Raw genomic sequence first — 18574 nt, 5'->3', positions numbered from 1 at the left:
ACCCAAGAGGAGGCAATCATCATTAAACCATGCAGTAGAGCCACATACCTTGAGAAATGTAACTGCTGTAGTTTCCATTGATTTAAGCAATGCAAAAAGTCCTCTTCAGGTTATGCAGTATTGATAACAGGGCACCAATGATGAAGTAAATGATATCAGTTTCAACATTTCACATGCGCCCGACAACAGTGTCAGACTTGCTATTTGCAACCATTAGGTCAATATGTACTTGTTAATCTTACATCACAGTATTACATCCAGCTGTCATAACCATTTTAGGTGTGTAGTCATGCTATTTGTTGGAGAGATCTCCACAGTTGTCCCACACTGTCGTACGGCCAAGGGATGACTATCAACAGTGCTTGACTACAGGTGCTAGACTCAAACATCTTCTTACGATATATGTTGTACCATCGCCAGCATTGTGTGGGAAACTGAACTTTATCACATTATTATGAAGTGTTTTTTACAAATTGGAGTTCTGGGAATACAAATGTTCCTTCAACCTCAGTGTATTTTCTTGCAGACTTTAATTTTCTCAGATACAAGGCACCAACAATTTGTCGTATTAATGGTTGATGGCCAGTACATACTTTAACCGCACAAAAGTTTATTTGCTGTAGGTTACAATAAATGATGACAAGGTATTAACCCCATCTGTGCAACACTGCTATGATATCAGTGACAGAGCAGTATTTAGATCTAGCCAGTTTTAAGGACAACACAGTGTACCAAAGATATAGGCAGCATTTCTTAAGATCAAACAGCTAAAACAACCATAACTCCAGGAAAAACATTATGAATAGGAACTGTATTTAATGTGGCTACAGTAACATCAACTCCAGAAGTATTCTCACTCCAAAGTGGCCCCACCCTACCTGCCACAGGCAAACAGACTATTCTCTACCTTGAACAGCAACCACAAGCAGCGGAGTTCATCTGCAGCATGCCTGTGCCATCATCTCTTTGCAAGACATTACTGATGCTGCTTGTGGCTTCAACTGTGTCCTCACATGCTGTGGACCGGAAGTGTTTCAGAGGATAGACAAGATTCCATCCCTCCCCTTAGCAGGAGCCTCCTGTCTTCACTCTGGATGAGTTCATGAATAGACTAGTCCACTACAATGACCACTGGGTGCATTTGGTATCAAAATGACAGTGTGCATTTCAGTGTGCTGAACAAATCAGACAGACATACTTACAATGGACAATGCAAATCCAAGGCAGTTTACATTGTAAATTCTCTCTCAGTGCAGAAGGTTATGGTAAATCTTATGCACACAACCTCATATGAGACAGAGTGATTCAAAACATACCTGACAAAATCTGGATTGACACCCTCTAGTTATCGGACCTTAGCTTGGAAGTCCCAGCCATCATAAGATCATTTGAAATAACACAGACAGCCCAGTGTAGTTCGTGTAGGATGACACATCTAACACATGTTGCCTTCACACCCACAACAAACAGCCACCCCGTCAAACATCATGGACTAGCCTGCCTCACCAGCGCACACCACCCGCTTGCACACTGTGACATAACAGAAGATGGACTGCAAGGCCGTCATCACCAATGGAGGTTGACATTGTCCACACAATGCGTGACAGGTGCCATAATTAGCAGTTAGGGGTACATCTCCACATCACTACCCAAGTGGTTTGCAGGATATGCTTCCTGCAACCACTCTAGAAGGAAAACAAAGACAGAGGATGAGATGGTCAGATGAAGTTAACCATCACCTCATGTTCTGTTATTACCAAGCAACAAACTTAGGAACCAACACAACTGGATACAGATCACAAGTATACACAACATTTATTACCAGATACCCAGAATTCAAATTTTTAACAGAACAACAACTAGCTGATCAGATCTGTGTAGAAATCAAAAAGACTAACAAAAATACTGACAACAGAATTGACAGCAAGAAACAAGACAAAAGTTATAAATACTTATGCTATACCAAAACTGACCTACTCATTTGGAGTAGTGAAATGGAGTAACACAGACCTGGAAGCACTCAATACACTTACACAATCACAATGCCACAAATATAGAATACATCACATACATTCAGCAACAGAAAGATTCACATTAAGCAGAAAGGAAAGAGGAAGGGGATTTATCGACATAAAAAACCTACATTATGGACAGGTAGACAATTTAAGAAAATTCTTTATAGAACGAGCAGAAACTAGCAAAATACACAAAGCACTCACTCATATAAATACATCGGCTTCACCATTACAATTTCATAACCACTTCTACAACCCTTTAGATCACATAACATCAACAGATACGAAGAAAGTAAATTGGAAAAAGAAAACACTACATGGCAAGCACCCGTATCATCTAACACAGCCACACATCGATCAAGGCGCATCCAACACATGGCTAAGAAAAGGCAATATATACAGTGAGATGGAAGGATTCATGATTGCAATACAGGATCAAACAATGAACACCAGATATTACAGCAAGCATGTTATTAAAGATCCCAATACCACAACAGATAAATGCAGACTTTGCAAACAACAAATAGAAACTGTAGATCACATCACAAGCGGATGTACAATACTAGCAAATACAGAATACACCAGAAGACATGACAATGTAGCAAAAATAATACAACAAACTTGCCATACAACATGCACTAATAAAACAACACGTTCCCACATACAAGTATGCACAACAAAATGTACTGGAGAATGATGAATACAAATTATACTGGAACAGAACCATTGTAACAGATGAAACAATGCCACATAACAAACCAGCCATCATACTCACCAATAAAAAGAAGAAATTAACACAACTAATTGAAATATCCATACCCAATACAACAAATATACAGAAGATAACAGGAGAAAAAATTGAAAAATACATTCAACTGGCTGAGGAAGTCAAGGACATGGGGCATCAGGATAAAGTTGACATTATACCAATCATACTATCAACTACAGGAGTCATACCACACAGTATCCACCAGTACATCAACGCAATAGAGCTACATCGAAACGTATACATACAACTACAGAAATCTGTAATTATTGATACATGTTCAATTACCCGAAAGTTCCTAAATGCAATGTAAAATATACCGTAGAGTTAAAAGGAACTCACACTTGATCAAGGTCCGCGTCACTTTCCATTTTTAACCAGACATAACACCTGAGAAAGGAAAGAAATAATAATACTCTGCTGACAGATACACTGGACCTACCTTTCGCAAGGACAAGGGGAGATAAAGATCAGACTTATCTACTTGAAAATGAGCTGCTCCTTTACTAATAGGTGTAGGCTCTATTAAAAAACACTACTTTTTGTGAGTAGCAATTCACATGTGGAACACGAGTTGTCAAGAAAAAATATTTACGGTTCACCTTTCAAATTAAATTTGCTGTCTGTCAATCATTTTCATCATTAGATGGATGAACCAAAATGTCACAGCATAACTCACCTTTTCGAAGGAAATGTGATAAGGCAAATTTATGGAGATGTTCCATTCACTGCTACAATTATGGACATTATAATTTTACTTTCAAGTGTGCTAAATGAATTGCAAGAAACTTTCATACAAAGAAGCTGCTAGTAAAATGGCTGACACTTTTAGAGAGTTGTCGACAAGATGAACAAGCACTGAATTATTCTCATGACACACTTGTGTAATGAAAATTTTGCTTTCTGGAGAATGTAACTGCACACAGTACTACTCTGCATAGCATTACCCATCAAAAATTTTCACAGTTTATTAACAAATGGTTCAAATGGCTCTGAGCACTATGCGACTTAACTTCTGAGGTCATCAGTCGCCTAGAACTTAGAACTAATTAAACGTAACTAACCTAAGGACATCACACACATCCATGCCCGACGCAGGATTCGATCCTGCAACCGTAGCAGTCGCTCGGCTCCAGACTGCAGTGCCTAGAACCGCACGGCCATTCCGGTCGGCGTTTATTAACAGACTCAAATGAATTGCATAACTGTCCCACATTACCATCTTTCATTGCAACAACACTCACTGGATAAATAAGTTATGTAACTTAACATTATCATAAAATTGTAGAATCAGAGTTGCTCAGATGTTAGCTGACCTGGTTTACTTTTTTCTCCAACTGCAATGCTTCACGCATTGCACCTTCTGCTGTTCCCCACTCATTGTAATCTGGAGCATTAATACAGCTGAGAACAATTCGACCTCCACGCTTATTCATGTATTTCATAAACTTTGTAGCATGCTCTCTTTCTTCCTCTGATGCTTGCTTGAAGTACTTGTGTAGACCAGGTAACGCAACATCATCACGATCAAAGTAGTAAGCCTACATGAATGCAAAATTACAATTAAATATTTTTGCCGAAACTACAATTTGAAATCAATAATATAAGTCATTGCTGGACCCGGGGGAAAAAAAAAAAAAAAAAAAAAAAGGAACCAGCTACCATCTGTCAGAAAAACAAGCACTATGCTTCACGTAAACTGAGGCAAAACACACATTATAGAAGATAAATTCATTAATTTCACTGCACTGAGAGAACCATAAAATCACTGATAAAATTTTAATAGCAAATGAGGATCAACAAGAACGTAATATTCAAGTATGAATTCCTTTAAGCTAATACCTTGAGTAACCATTCATTCATTCATTCATTCATTGTGTTCCATAGATTCCAACACAAAGGATAACTATCAAGAATGAGGAATAAATCATTAAAAATTGCATTAAAATCAGTTATTAAATTGCCACAGGCCTGTATGTCTTCTACACTCCTGGAAATGGAAAAAAGAACACATTGACACCGGTGTGTCAGACCCACCATACTTGCTCCGGACACTGCGAGAGGGCTGTACAAGCAATGATCACACGCACGGCACAGTGGACACACCAGGAACCGCGGTGTTGGCCGTCGAATGGCGCTAGCTGCGCAGCATTTGTGCACCGCCGCCGTCAGTGTCAGCCAGTTTGCCGTGGCATACGGAGCTCCATCGCAGTCTTTAACACTGGTAGCATTCCGCGACAGCGTGGACGTGAACCGTATGTGCAGTTGACGGACTTTGAGTGAGGGCGTATAGTGGGCATGCGGGAGGCCGGGTGGACGTACCGCCGAATGCTCAACACGTGGGGCGTGAGGTCTCCACAGTACATCGATGTTGTCGCCAGTGGTCGGCGGAAGGTGCACGTGCCCGTCGACCTGGGACCGGACCGCAGCGACGCACGGATGCACGCCAAGACCGTAGGATCCTACGCAGTGCCGTAGGGGACCACACCGCCACTTCCCAGCAAATTAGGGACACTGTTGCTCCTGGGGTATCGGCGAGGAGCATTCGCAACCGTCTCCATGAAGCTGGGCTACGGTCCCGCACACCGTTAGGCCGTCTTCCGCTCATGCCCCAACATCGTGCAGCCCGCCTCCAGTGGTGTCGTGACAGGCGTGAATGGAGGGACGAATGGAGACGTGTCGTCTTCAGCAATGAGAGTCGCTTCTGCCTTGGTGCCAATGATGGTCGTATGCGTGTTTGGCGCCGTGCAGGTCAGCGCCACAATGAGGACTGCATATGACCGAGGCACACAGGGCCAACACCCGGCATCATGGTGTGGGGAGCGATCTCCTACACTGGCCATACACCACTGGTGATCGTCGAGGGGACACTGAATAGTGCACGTTACATCCAAACCATCATCGAACCCATCGTTCTACCATTCCTAGACCGGCAAGGGAACTTGCTGTTCCAACAGGACAATGCACGTCCGCATGTATCCCGTGCCACGCAACGTGCTCTAGAAGGTGTAAGTCAACTACCCTGGCCAGCAAGATCTCCGGATCTGTCCCCCATTGAGCATGTTTGGGACTGGATGAAGCGTCGTCTCACGCGGTCTGCACGTCCAGCACGAACGCTGGTCCAACTGAGGCACCAGGTGGAAATGGCATGGCAAGCCGTTCCACAGGACTACATCCAGCATCTCTACGATCGTCTCCATGGGAGAATAGCAGCCTGCATTGCTGCGAAAGGTGGATATACACTGTACTAGTGCCGACATTGTGCATGCTCTGTTGCCTGTGTCTATGTGCCTGTGGTTCTGTCAGTGTGATCATGTGATGTATCTGATCCCAGGAATGTGTCAATAAAGTTTCCCCTTCCTGGGACAATGAATTCACGGTGTTCTTATTTCAATTTCCAGGAGTGTATTTGCACTGAATCTGGCTTAATATAACATAAAATCACAGGGGAGCTGCTACTTTGGAAAAAATTGCAGCTGTTACACTAAACGGCTATTGTTTGTCTGGTAATGCTGGCCTGTGACATGTGCATACGGTGCTATAAGCCAAGAGTAACAGTTTTCTACATCTGTAACAATACAGGCCAGCTTAAAATGAACACTGTTACTCATAACAGTAATTAGAACCTCCACTCTACCTTTGTCTGAAAAGTGATCTATTATTATCATTATTATTATTATGCCTTTGTGTGTGGAATCATACACACACAGGGTGCTTAGAGCCTCCTTCTCTAAGCGCACTTGGGTAATTCTCAGCAGGCGTGTCCATGTCACAGGACTGGGTCCGGCTTTCGAGCTGGTGGCAAAGTTCTACTGGGGACCCAGTATCACAGGGTATAACGCGTTACCCATGCCCAGGGTTATGGGTGACGACCACATTGGCAAGGAAGGTGAAGAAGATGGACTTCGGTATGGCGGACTTGGCGTAAGTGGCACCTCATTCCCAGAGGAACCCAAGGGAGGGATAGACAGAGTCCCTGAGCCCAGAAAAGCTATCGTCTAGTGGAAGAAAACCATGAATAAAAATCACCTGGTCCTCCAAGTTGGGGGTTTAGGCGTTGGACCTGCATTCCATCCTAGCAAAAGAAATCAAATGCAAAACCTCCCAATTTAGCCTCGGAACAGAATGGATCAAAATAAAGACGACAACAGGCACGAAAAAAAAAAAAGACAATGAGAATTGCAACATGGAATACACAGGGAATTTCTACAAAGAAACGTGAAGTCTTTATTTCTTTAAAGAGCCTTGATGTCGACATAGTGGGCCCCACAGAAACCAAAGTGAAAGGGCATGGTACAGAAAAGGCAAATGATTACACATACATTTATAGTGGCATACCAAAGGAACAACGAGCCCAAAGTGGAGTTGCCATTGCCATAAAGAAACAACTCAAGAAAAACCTAACCACCTGGGAATATGTCAGTGATAGAATTCTCCAAGTACAGATGAAAATAAAGGGCCATCCTGTGGTGATCACTGTGGTCTATTCACCAAACAACGATGCTGATGTAGAGAAGAAAGACTTATTCTACACTCAACTGACAAGATCTCTTGAAAATATAGGGAATCGCAAAGAAGTCATTTTACTAGGAGACCTAAATGCCAGAAAAGGATGGAAAGCTAATGACAACATAGTGGGACAATATGGTGAAGAAATCATAAATGATAATGGTGGAAGACTGATAGACATCTGCTTGCAAAATGACTTAAGAATTATGAATGGATGGTTCAAGCATAAGGACATCCACAAATACACACGGACGAAACCAAGCGTTAACCTCAAGTCCATTATAGACTATGCCGTAATAAAGCAAACAACAAAGCTAGTAATACAAGACGTGAGGGCTATGAGAGGTGCGGAGTGCTGATCAGACTATTTTGTGCTAATGTCTAAGATATTATTTGAGTTTATCAAAGACATAGAAATTCAAGTGGAAGCCGAACCAGAGAAAGCCAATAATATTCAATGTAATTTACAAAGCCTTGACCATAGTTCTACCTGCTTCTTGTACCAGCAAAGGCTAGCAGAAAAACTTGCTGCCATTGAAGAAACCTCTGCAGATAAGATGTATGAGATGGTTAAAGAAGCCATCCATAACGCAGCTTATGAAGCACTGGGAAAAAAAGAAATCCAAAAGAGTAATAGAATATGTGATGAGTGGTGGAACCACTCAGTACAAGAGAAGGTAGAAAGTAAGAAGAAAGTTTATAATAAATGGTTGAACTCAAGATCAGACAATGATTGGCTGGAATAGAGAGTGGAGAAAAGATGCACAGAAAACAATAATTAAGGCAAAAAACGAAGCCTGGCAGAAAACCGGTGAAGAGATAGAAAAAAGCATGGAAGATATTAAAAACAATGAGAACACAGAATAAAGATAAAGCAGATATAAACCTCATTAGCATGCAGGAATGGGTACAACATTAACAAGGACTACTAACTGAGAACAGAGCTGTATTCACTGAGAACCCACCAGGCATTGAAATCAGTAATGATAATATACCACCGATAACCCCCAAAGGAAGTCCAAAATGCAATTAATGCCATGAAAAACAGAAAGTCGCCAGGTCCAGGATTAATTTACATAGAACTGGTTAAAGCAGCACCATCAAAACTCTGAGATATTGGCAGTGATTTTTGACAAATGCCTTAGAGGTGACGAAGCCCCAAAGGAGTGGAAAAAGGCAACAATTACATCAACATTTAAGAAGGGCAACAGGAGGAATTGTGCAAACTATTGTGGTATTAGTGTGATGCCACCCATGGTGAGAGTCTATGGCCGCATCCTAAAAAAGAGGATAGAAGAAGAAATAACTAAATCTGAAGAACAAAATGGATTCAGATCTGGTCATTCCTGTATTGATGGAGTATTTACCCTCAAAAACTGAGTGGAGAAAAGGACAGCAAGGGGCCTTACAACCCACCTTGTCTTTGAAGACCTCCAGAAAACTTATGACACAGTTCCACAGAACAAGCTATGGACAAGTCTAATTGATAATGGCGTGTCACTGAGCTATGTGGAAGCTGTCAGACTCCTCTACCAAGGTTGTACGGCAATGGTTAAAGTGAGAAATTAACTATCTTAAGAGTTTGAGGTGACAAAGGGACTACGCCAGGGATGCACACTTGCCCCTACGCTCTAAGATCTACCTAGAGGAGGCACTAAAATCATGGAAAACGAAATGCGGAGGAATGGGTGTCCCTATAGACGATGAGATCTTGTTCACTCTATTTTTTGCTGACGACCAAGTGTTAGTAGCTGGAGATGAGGAAGACGCAAATTACACGCTCCGCAAATTAAAAGAAGAATATGAAAAATGGGGTCTGTCATAAACGTATCTAAAACAGAATATCTGAAAGTGGGAGAAAATACTGTTAACGACTTACAGCTCTGTTCTGATACTGTTAAAGGGTGTCATAATTTTAAGTACTTGGGAGTGACACTGTCGTCAAATGGTAGAAGTATGGATGATGTAAACAATAAAATAGGCCAGGGTAAGCGAGACATAAAACAACTAAATGGTATTCTCTGGAACAAAAACACAATGCAGAACAAAACATACCATCTACCACACAATTATTTAAAGTATCACAACATATGGTACATAGTTGTGGGAACTAATCAGAGGCAGTAAGATCGCCTGCTGGCTGTCGAGATGGATTTCTGGAGACAGAGTTGTGGATACTCCAGACTTGACCATATTAGAAATGATAGGATCAGAGAGGTTATGAATGTCAAAAGCACAATCCTTGACTACATAGAAAGGAAGCGCCTACTCTGGTATGGTCACTTACAGCATATGCCAGACAAGATGGCCAAAACGGGTATGGTAATGGGCTTCACATCAAAGAAGAAAGCATGGTAGACCTGGGAGATGCTGGAAAGACGACATCAATGAAGCAATGGCGTTGAGAGGTCTTAATGAAGGAGAGTGGAATGACCGTGAATGATGGAGACTGGGATGCGAGAGGCGGCGGCAGCCGTAGAAACCTTGCTTGTATAAATATATATAATTACATTTCACCTGACTCTGGGGTATGTTAAATCAGTATTGTTTCATTCTTTCTGGTCTTACTTTCCTTTCATCTTCAGAGATTTGGACTATTCGTTTGGTTTTGATTTTGACTTGGAGCCCTTCTTTCTTGCCTTTGAGTGTTTTTCCCCCCATTGTTATCTATGACTATTTTTCTGTGATTTCCAGTTCTCTTAAGGCCTTCTCCATTTCCTTAAATTGATTTGGTGTGTTTTTTTTTTTTTTTCCAGGAGTAGTCAAATTTTTTGTTAATCTATTTGGGTCCATTCTGAGGATGTTTCTATAAAAAGGAATTATTCTTTTCCTCATCGATTATTATTGTTGTTATTAGTAATAACAATAACAGTAGCAATAACAATAATAATAATAATAATAATTTTAGATGATTCAAAAAGAAGGGGCCACAGAAATGATGGCATGAAATGAGGAAAATGGAGGAACGACTTTTTTTCTAGAAGAACGAAGTCACATATGGAATAGGTAGAGAGCTCCTGAGAAGTAAAAAGGAGAGAGAGACAGGCTACAATCAACTGAAATGAGGATGGAGGCAGGAAGAGAATAAAAAAAAAAAAAGTTAATAAAATGTTTATGCACTCTACAATTGTCATGTTGCCTTTGATTACTACCACATGTGCCATGGACGCTCAGGTGAATGTTCCCACAGCATAATACTGCTCCTAGTGCCCTGTGTCCATGACTCAGTCCACATTTTGAGCAGCTGTTAACCTGGATGATTGTGTATCAGGACAGCTGCCGATCTGGTGTAACAAGATATGTGAATCATCTAAGCATGTGGCACATTACCATTGATCCATGATCTAATCTCTATGGTCCCATGCCCAATGCAGTAATAATTGACAATGTCATGGAGTTAACATGGATTATCTGCTATAGAGCACAGAGTTCAATGAAGTGTGCAAATCATTGTGCTCAGAAACTCTTGTGCCTGCACTGGCATAACTTCTAACCATGATTTTGAGAGCCTTCCTCTGTCATTAAAAGATGTGTACCAGTAACTAATACCACAGTATTATGAGAAGGAAAGTTGCTCCTCACCATACAGTGGAGATACTGAGTCGCAGATAGGACAACTAATACTATTTACAACAAACATAAATAATCTAATTTCATACAAACATTTGTATATTTTATATGCCGTTGTGCAAGACTCCTAATTACACTTCACTGCTAGTGTCTGCATGACTTGCTCAATATTAAATAATATGAGCAATTAAAGAGGACTATTAAGAGGACTGTGTGTTATAAAGCCAGCTTATTTTGTAGAAAAGCTTCCTAGAATACAGATAGCCGGAAAGATTCTTTGGGACCTTGTGTACAAAATTTCATTATTGTGTGAAAATACTGATGGGGCTACACACAGGCTATTAAAACAAGTGTCATCAAAAACTCCTCTCTGGAACAAAAGGTGATATCAACCACTAATCCACCTTGCTTTTAAAATTGTGTAACAGCAGCATTTTGAAACTGAAAAGGGTATAAAAGATACCACAAAGGAGCCAATGTGTTGTGAGACTATTTTCACTGTGCCTAATTTCTTAAAGAATTGCCCAAAAGAGGTTTGAGGATTTAACCATAAAACATCATTATGCACATTTTTTAGTTCATTTATTTAATTACCTGCCAGATCAATACCTAGATTGTACATTTTGAGATATTCATCCAGGTTGACATTTCAGTATACAATATTTAGATGATGATGTAGCATCAACAGCCACTGTTTTATCAATCCATAGACCATACCAATGTTCAAGGTTATTGAACATGTAGTTGTGTAAAACACACACACACACACACACACACACACACACACACACACACACACAGGTCTAGTTCAAAAAGGAGTGAACAAGTAGCTGGCCATGGCCTTACAGTAGGAACCATTCTGGCATTTGCCTGAAGTAATTTACGGAAACAACTGAAATCTCAAGCGTGGCCAGGTAGAGATTAGAGCCACCATCCACATGAACACAAAGCCACTCTTTAGAACAATGCAACGTTATCATATACTGTGAGTGACAGTCTTGATATGCTTGCTGTCTGGACTCTCCATAGACAGAGATCTATTGGTGTTGCACCACTGTTAATATCCAAATTTGAAAACTAGTATCCACTACAGCAATGAACATAAATTTATTTATTTATTTTACCATGACTGGTGACATGGCCACCAAGATATTTAGTTGGATGCTAGTTCCAAAGTTTTCCATGAACTGAAACATCTGTCTTTGGTTATTTGATTTCCATATACACTTATGTTGGCAGACTCCTTAACTACACTATCATAAAAACTTTGAACCAACACTATGACACCCATTCCAACATTTTTCATTCCACATGTGTACTGTAATTAGTGATTGGGGACAGTTGATTTGCTTGTTGCTTCAGTTGGCACACCAATGATGTTTCTTGCATGCTTACTGACAGGTCTAATATATTGCTCTATAAATAACATACCACATTGCTCAGAATACAAAAAATGATCTGTATTCTGAGGCCAACATTCTGTTCAATGTTAAAAGATAATCTTATAATAGCTGGAAATGGAATACATTAGATGCCGTGTTTACTTTTTTTTGTTTTAGGGGGACCGTAGAACATGAAGATGAAAAAGGAGTTAAAAACAACTACGCGTTAATCCCGATTGACAGAACAAAAGATAGCTAAAAACAGGGACTTTGAGAAAGGTCCCTAAATGGATGTTCTGAACTAAAGATTAAATGTCCTTCGCCACATTGCTATAATGGAAAAAAAGTAAAACGTGGTTGACAGCCCGCATGTCGTTCACTAAAACGGCTGATAACTCAAATGGGCAAACATAAGTGAGAACGTAAATGGTTAAAAAGGGGCAATCTGTCAGGAAATGGTGAAATGTCAAAGGTTGAGGGTAACGAGCACAAAGTGCTGGGGGATCACCACTTAATAAATGTCAATGGCCAAGAAGACAGTGCCTAATATGCAACCTAGCTAAAATGATTTCGGGCCAAGAAGAGATGAACCAAACCACTGGGAGAGGTTTAACCCCTGAAGCTTGTTCCCATGAAGGGACGACCACTGGTGATGCCAAAGTGACACTATCTGCTGACGGACAGCAACAGAGAGATCGTCAGAGGGAATAGAAGAAACAGCGGGCCGAGGTATGAGAACTGTAACCAAGGCAGCAGCGTCAGCGGACTCATTGCCCATCAGACTGACATGACCAGGGACCCACAAGAACACCATAGGGGCTTCACCAAGAGTGAAGAGTGAAGAGCTTTCCTGGACCCATTGCAGTATGTGATGGATCGTGTACAACACACAGAGGCTCTGAAGGGCACTGAAAGAGTCGGAGCAGAAGACACAATTGAAAAGCCTCTGTCACCACATGTACTGCATGGCCTGATAGAGGGCAAAGAGCTCCAATGTAAATACTGAGCAGTGTTCTGGAAGCCAATACCGAATCGGTGCCAATGACAAAGGCACCCCTGACACCATGGTCAGTCCGAGAGCCATCAGTGTACACAAAGGTGCTATTGCAAAGTTCATGTGAAAAGTTGAGAAAGTTACAGTGATAGAGCGAGGCTTGAGTAGTGTCCTTAGGAAGTGAATGAAGACAAAGGTGAACATGGGCCACTGCACGAAGCCATTGGGAAAGTGACAGGTAGCGTGAAGTTAAGCTGCTAAAGCAATAGCCGAACACGAAGTCCAGGAGGTAACAGAAGAGGGACATGCTCTATACTGGTGATCAAAGGAGTTATTGAAAAATGGGATGGTTGGTCAGGCATGGGAGACAAATGGTATGCTTATCTGCTGAGGAGAAAATACAGTAGTTCGGCAGATCCTGCTTGCAGACTCTCAACTGGACTAGTGTAAAAGGCACCAGTGACCAAACAGATGCCACAATGGTGGATTGTATTGAGATGGCAAAAGTTGGATGGACATGCAGATGCATAAACAAAACACCCGTAGTCTAGTTTTAGAGAGATAAGTGATCAGTAAAAACAGAGGAGGATGGTCCAGTCTGCTCCCCAGGATGTACCGCTGAGGACAGGTAAGACATTTAAGGACAGTGTACAGTGGGTAGCCAGGTAAGACATGTGGGAGGTCCATGACATTTTCCTAATGAGCGCGAGCGCCAAGAATTGAGTAGTTTCAATGAGTGGAACAGTAACAGGACAAGATGTAAAGACAGTGGAAGAAATCAATTGTGCCGCCAGAAATTCATACAAACGGTTTTGTTGGTGTAAAAGGGAAAGCCACTGTCAATGTTCCATGAGTAAAGGTGATCGGGACAATGCTGAAGATGCTACTCAAGGAGACAAGTCTGAGGTGAACTGCAATACATGGCAGAATCGTCAACATAAAGGGGAGCCTTAGATTCCCAGTTCAAGACAGGCCATAATAGGGTTAATAGCGATAGCAAAGAGGTCGATGCTCAGGACAGAACCCTGAGGCACACTGTTTTCCTGGATAAATGTGTCCGACAAGGTAGAACACATATATACCTTGAAAACTTGGTCTTTTACAAATTCCTGAAGGAAACAGGGCATGCGGCCTCAGAAGTCTCACTTGTAGAGAGTATGGAGGATACCAGTCCCGCAACAGATGTCGTAGGCTTTTTCCAACTTGAAAAACATTGTCACAGACTGGTATTTCCACAGAAAATCAATTGTAACATGGGTTGACAGATTGACAGGATGATCAACTGGAGAACAGCGCACTCAAAATCCAAACTGTGCAGCGATTAGTAGAATGCAAGACTTGAGCCACCATACCAGATGGTCATGAATCATAAATTCCATCAAACACAGCTGGTAAAAGGAATGGGGTGGTAACTAGAAAGAAGATTTTGTCCTTACTGGGCTTAGGTATGGGTATGACAGTGGATTCATGCCAGCATATCGGAAATGTGCCCTCTGCCCAGATGCAATTGTATGTATGAAGGAGAAATTTCTTGCCCGCAAGAGAAAGGTGTTGTAACATCTGAATGTGAACATCATCTAGCCCTGGGAAGGAAGATTGGGATGAAGTGAGAGCACAATTTGGCTCCCTCGTAGTAAAGGCGGCATTGTAGCACTCACGATTCTGAGAAGAGAAGGGTATCGGCTGAGCCACCTCCACTCTTTTCGATGGAGAGAGCCAGGGTGATCATAGGAGGAGCTCGAAACCTCTGAAAAATAGTGGCCCAAGGTGTTGAAGATAACAATAAAGTCCACTATGACATCATCTGGTATGGTCAGGCCAGAAATAGGGGAATGGACCTTGGTCCCAGAGAGCTGTTGGAGGTTGGCCCACATGATGGAAGAGGGAGTAGAACTGTTAAAAGAACTAGTGCAGGAAATGCAATGACACCATGCACACAACTGTTTATAATGAATGCAGTTTGTCATTGTAGGATGATGGTTAAAAATGCAGAGTGTATGCCTTCATGTGCAAATTGCTTCGTGGCACGCCTCAGTCCACAAATGGACCAGGATGGCATGGTAAAGAGGAAGTGCAAGGAATGGGGTGTTCTGTGGTGGTAAGGATAATGTTTGTAAGTTATTCTACCTGGTCATCACAACTGGGGAAATGTTGTTCATCAAAGATCGTCAGGGAGGAGTAAAGCCACCAGTCGGCCTTAGAAAGCTGCCATTTGGGCATGCACTTAAGTGGATGAACACAATGTTGGGTGCCCCCCCCAAAACAACATCATCATGACTTAGGTGGAGATTGAGTCAGCAGACAGACAGCACACGGGAAATGGTCGCTCGAGTGTGTGGCAGAGAGAACAGACCACTCAAGATGGCAGGCAAGATGGGCAGTTCAGAAGGATAGGTCCACAGGGGAATAGGTGTGCATGGAGTGGGAAAGAAATGTGGGTGCTTCCATGTTAAGACAAATGAGGTTAAGTAGATTGAGAAGGCAGCCATGTGGGTATCTCTCAGACAGATGCTGGGGCAAACCCAAATGGGATGGTGCGCATTAAAGTCACCCAGCAGCAAAAAGTGGTGAGGGAGTTGCCCAATAAGGTGGAGGATGTCTGCCTTGCTGACACCAAATGATGGAGGGATGTAAATGGTACAAGGAAAAGGTGAAGTGAGGAAGAAAAATGCAAACCGCAGCAGCTTGAAGACAAGCAGTCACAGAGACGGTTTGACTATGAACATCACCGTGGATGAGCAGCATGACTCCCCCATGAGATGGAGAGCTGTCCTTGGGGAGGTCAACACGGACTGGATAGAAATGAAAGGGTCAAAGCAGTCATGAGTACGCAATTTTGTTTCCTTGAGGCAGAGAGTAATGGATGCTGTGATTCCAAGACCAGCCATAACTCCTCTTTGTTGGACCTAAGGCCACGAACTTTCCATTGGTAGAGTGTCATGACCAGAAGAGGGGAAAGGGAAAAAATGAAGGGGTGTCACCTCGGTGGTTGCCAAGCGTCAACCTTCAAAGACTTACTGCTACAGGGCGCAGAGGCTGGAGGATGATGCTCCATGAGATCTACAGTGGTGTCAGCACTCTCCCTCCATCAGTCTGCGAAGTGCAGGACAGAAAAATGGTTGGCAGTGCACACCATTGACATGGAGGTCACCTGGGTGAGCATATCACATTGAAGACAATGTCCAAGCAAGTGAAGGAAAAGACCATTTGCCTTTGTTTTATTCTCTGGCAGAGGAATACTCAGATGTTTGTTGGTTGGAGTGTTGTAAAAAGTCTTCACATGAGTATTCCTTCCGTCTTTTCAAGCCTCCTGGGTGTGTAGCAGATGACTTCACCCGTGAGGTGAAATTCTGGTGGTTTGTTGCGCAGCTGGAGGAGAGACGAGGATGCTACCAAAAATTGGGCAATTTTACAACTTTGGTGCTGAATTTGAGGTCGCATGTCTGCATGGCCATGTCCTTCATGGAGCGAAATATAGCAAGAACAGCACTAAGTGCTGTATGGTAGAATGTAGGGTTTCTGAGGATAAGGCATTTTTTCCTTCACCCAGTCTCCTGGACGGCCCACACATCAAGATACTGGGACTATCTCAGGAAGAGGCAGCGTGGTCGCCATTGCAACTGCTGCAGCAGATAGAAGGTGGACAATCATCCTTGTGAGCATCCCAACCACAGGTTACACATTCGGCTGGATGTTGAAAGGATATATGAGTGTAGTTGTAACAATGACACTGATAGTAGGGAATCAAGTTCAGAATGTACGGTCAGACTGTGATAACTTCATAGCCTTCTTTGATCTCTGATGGAATCACCATTCTATTGAAAGTGAGAAAAAGAGTGCATGTAGGCACTATCAAAGCCTCTACCTTTTCCATCACCCAATGGCCTGCAATGATGCCCTGATCAGAGAGGTACGTTTGGATTTCTGCCTCCGTCAGACCATCGAGCAGCCTAGTGTAAATAACGTCATGGGAATAATTCAGCATTTGATGGGCCTCAACACGAACAGTATAGCCACACAGATGCAAAGCTGCAAGCAGTTGTTGTGCATGAGAACCAGAGATAGTCTCCAAAAGCGAAGTTCCATTGTGTAAATGAGACCAGAATTCCACAGGGCCAGCAACTGCATCAACACCTTTCTGTATAATAAAAGCAAAAGGCCAACCATACTCAGTAAATGAAACTATGAGGAATCATGGTACAGCCAGGAGGGTGTGGGATTCACTAGCCTCATTCCATTTACTAGTAGACATTGGCTGTGAAGAAGATGATTGGCTCATTGCTGGGGGCAGCCTTAGGTAATGGTTCACACCTCCCAAAAACCTGACAGATGGACCAGTTGGCAATTTGGGAAGGTAGCAGCTCAGGAAATCACCCCTCCCTGGGTCTGGCCTGTACTGGGAGTATGTGAGAACCCTGTTGAGGTACATGTGAACCCTGTCGACTCAGGGCTGTGAATTACACATTACCCAGTCACCTGTTATGCATCAGATGCATGGTCCAGCATTCAGTAGCACACAGGCAGGAACCTTAAATGCCAAATAAGGAAAAAAAAAAGTAGAGGGACTGTTCTAATGCCAGGCTACTGAACATGCAGAATACATCCCCAAAAGCATCCCAAACATTTTCCTCAAAGGAGGGGAAAAGAATAGCAAGAGGACAGACATACAGCATGGAAGTGAGAAGATGCTGCAAAGGCTGGGGCCCTGTGGTTGCAAAGCATGAACCCACCAAAGAGTGGCGAGGCCTCGCCACTGCCAGACCATGCTTACATTGTACACTACCAATTTTCTGGCAATTTGGACAGTATAGAGGAGAGATGCAACACTTGGCTTTCCTTGTTAGTGCAACTACTCCACAGTGATTGCTGACTAACTGCAGCAACTATTCAAAATGCTGGTTCTGAGTACCCCTTCATCTGCAAAACTGTAATTAGTCTTCTGATAAGTATCATGCAATGAGGACAGCCATTTTTTTTCTCAGGTTTACTGATAAGTACTGGTAATTGTCTGTCTGTCTGTCTGTATATTACACCATTTAGTCTGCACCCAAAAAATAACTTTTCTATCAATTAGTCTGATAAAGTTATAGAAACTGCATCTACAATTATTTGTTCTTCTTTATGGAAAGTCACTTGTAGCACAGATCATTTGAATGCGCCTTCTTTTATCGAAATGATGTGGAATGAGTCAGTTTACAGATATGTATACATGATTGGAGTTAACATTAATGAGCCCATACTTAGTCCTACTTATGCAACTAATTTAATTCTTTTTGAACTGACTAACAGTTTTTAAGTAGAAATTCATCAATGGTATAAAAGGAGTTGTTTCACTGTA

At 42.2% G+C, this 18574-nt stretch overlaps 1 protein-coding gene across 1 annotated transcript in view; it reads right to left on the bottom strand.

Annotated features, from left to right (window-relative positions):
• The window catches only part of LOC126253055 (soma ferritin), a 52507-nt gene that overhangs the window by 23269 nt on the left and 10664 nt on the right, over positions 1-18574 (bottom strand). Inside the window, exon 2 of the mRNA XM_049954140.1 lies at positions 4098-4322. Within this exon, the coding sequence (XP_049810097.1) occupies positions 4098-4322 (225 nt within the window). The remainder of the gene's footprint in view (positions 1-4097; positions 4323-18574) is intronic.

The sequence above is a fragment of the Schistocerca nitens genome, chromosome 4 (genome assembly GCF_023898315.1).
Source record: "Schistocerca nitens isolate TAMUIC-IGC-003100 chromosome 4, iqSchNite1.1, whole genome shotgun sequence".
Classification (NCBI taxonomy): Eukaryota; Metazoa; Arthropoda; class Insecta; order Orthoptera; family Acrididae; genus Schistocerca; species Schistocerca nitens.
The sequence above is the reverse complement of the archived record's forward strand: the minus strand, read 5'-3'. Positions and strand labels throughout refer to the sequence as shown.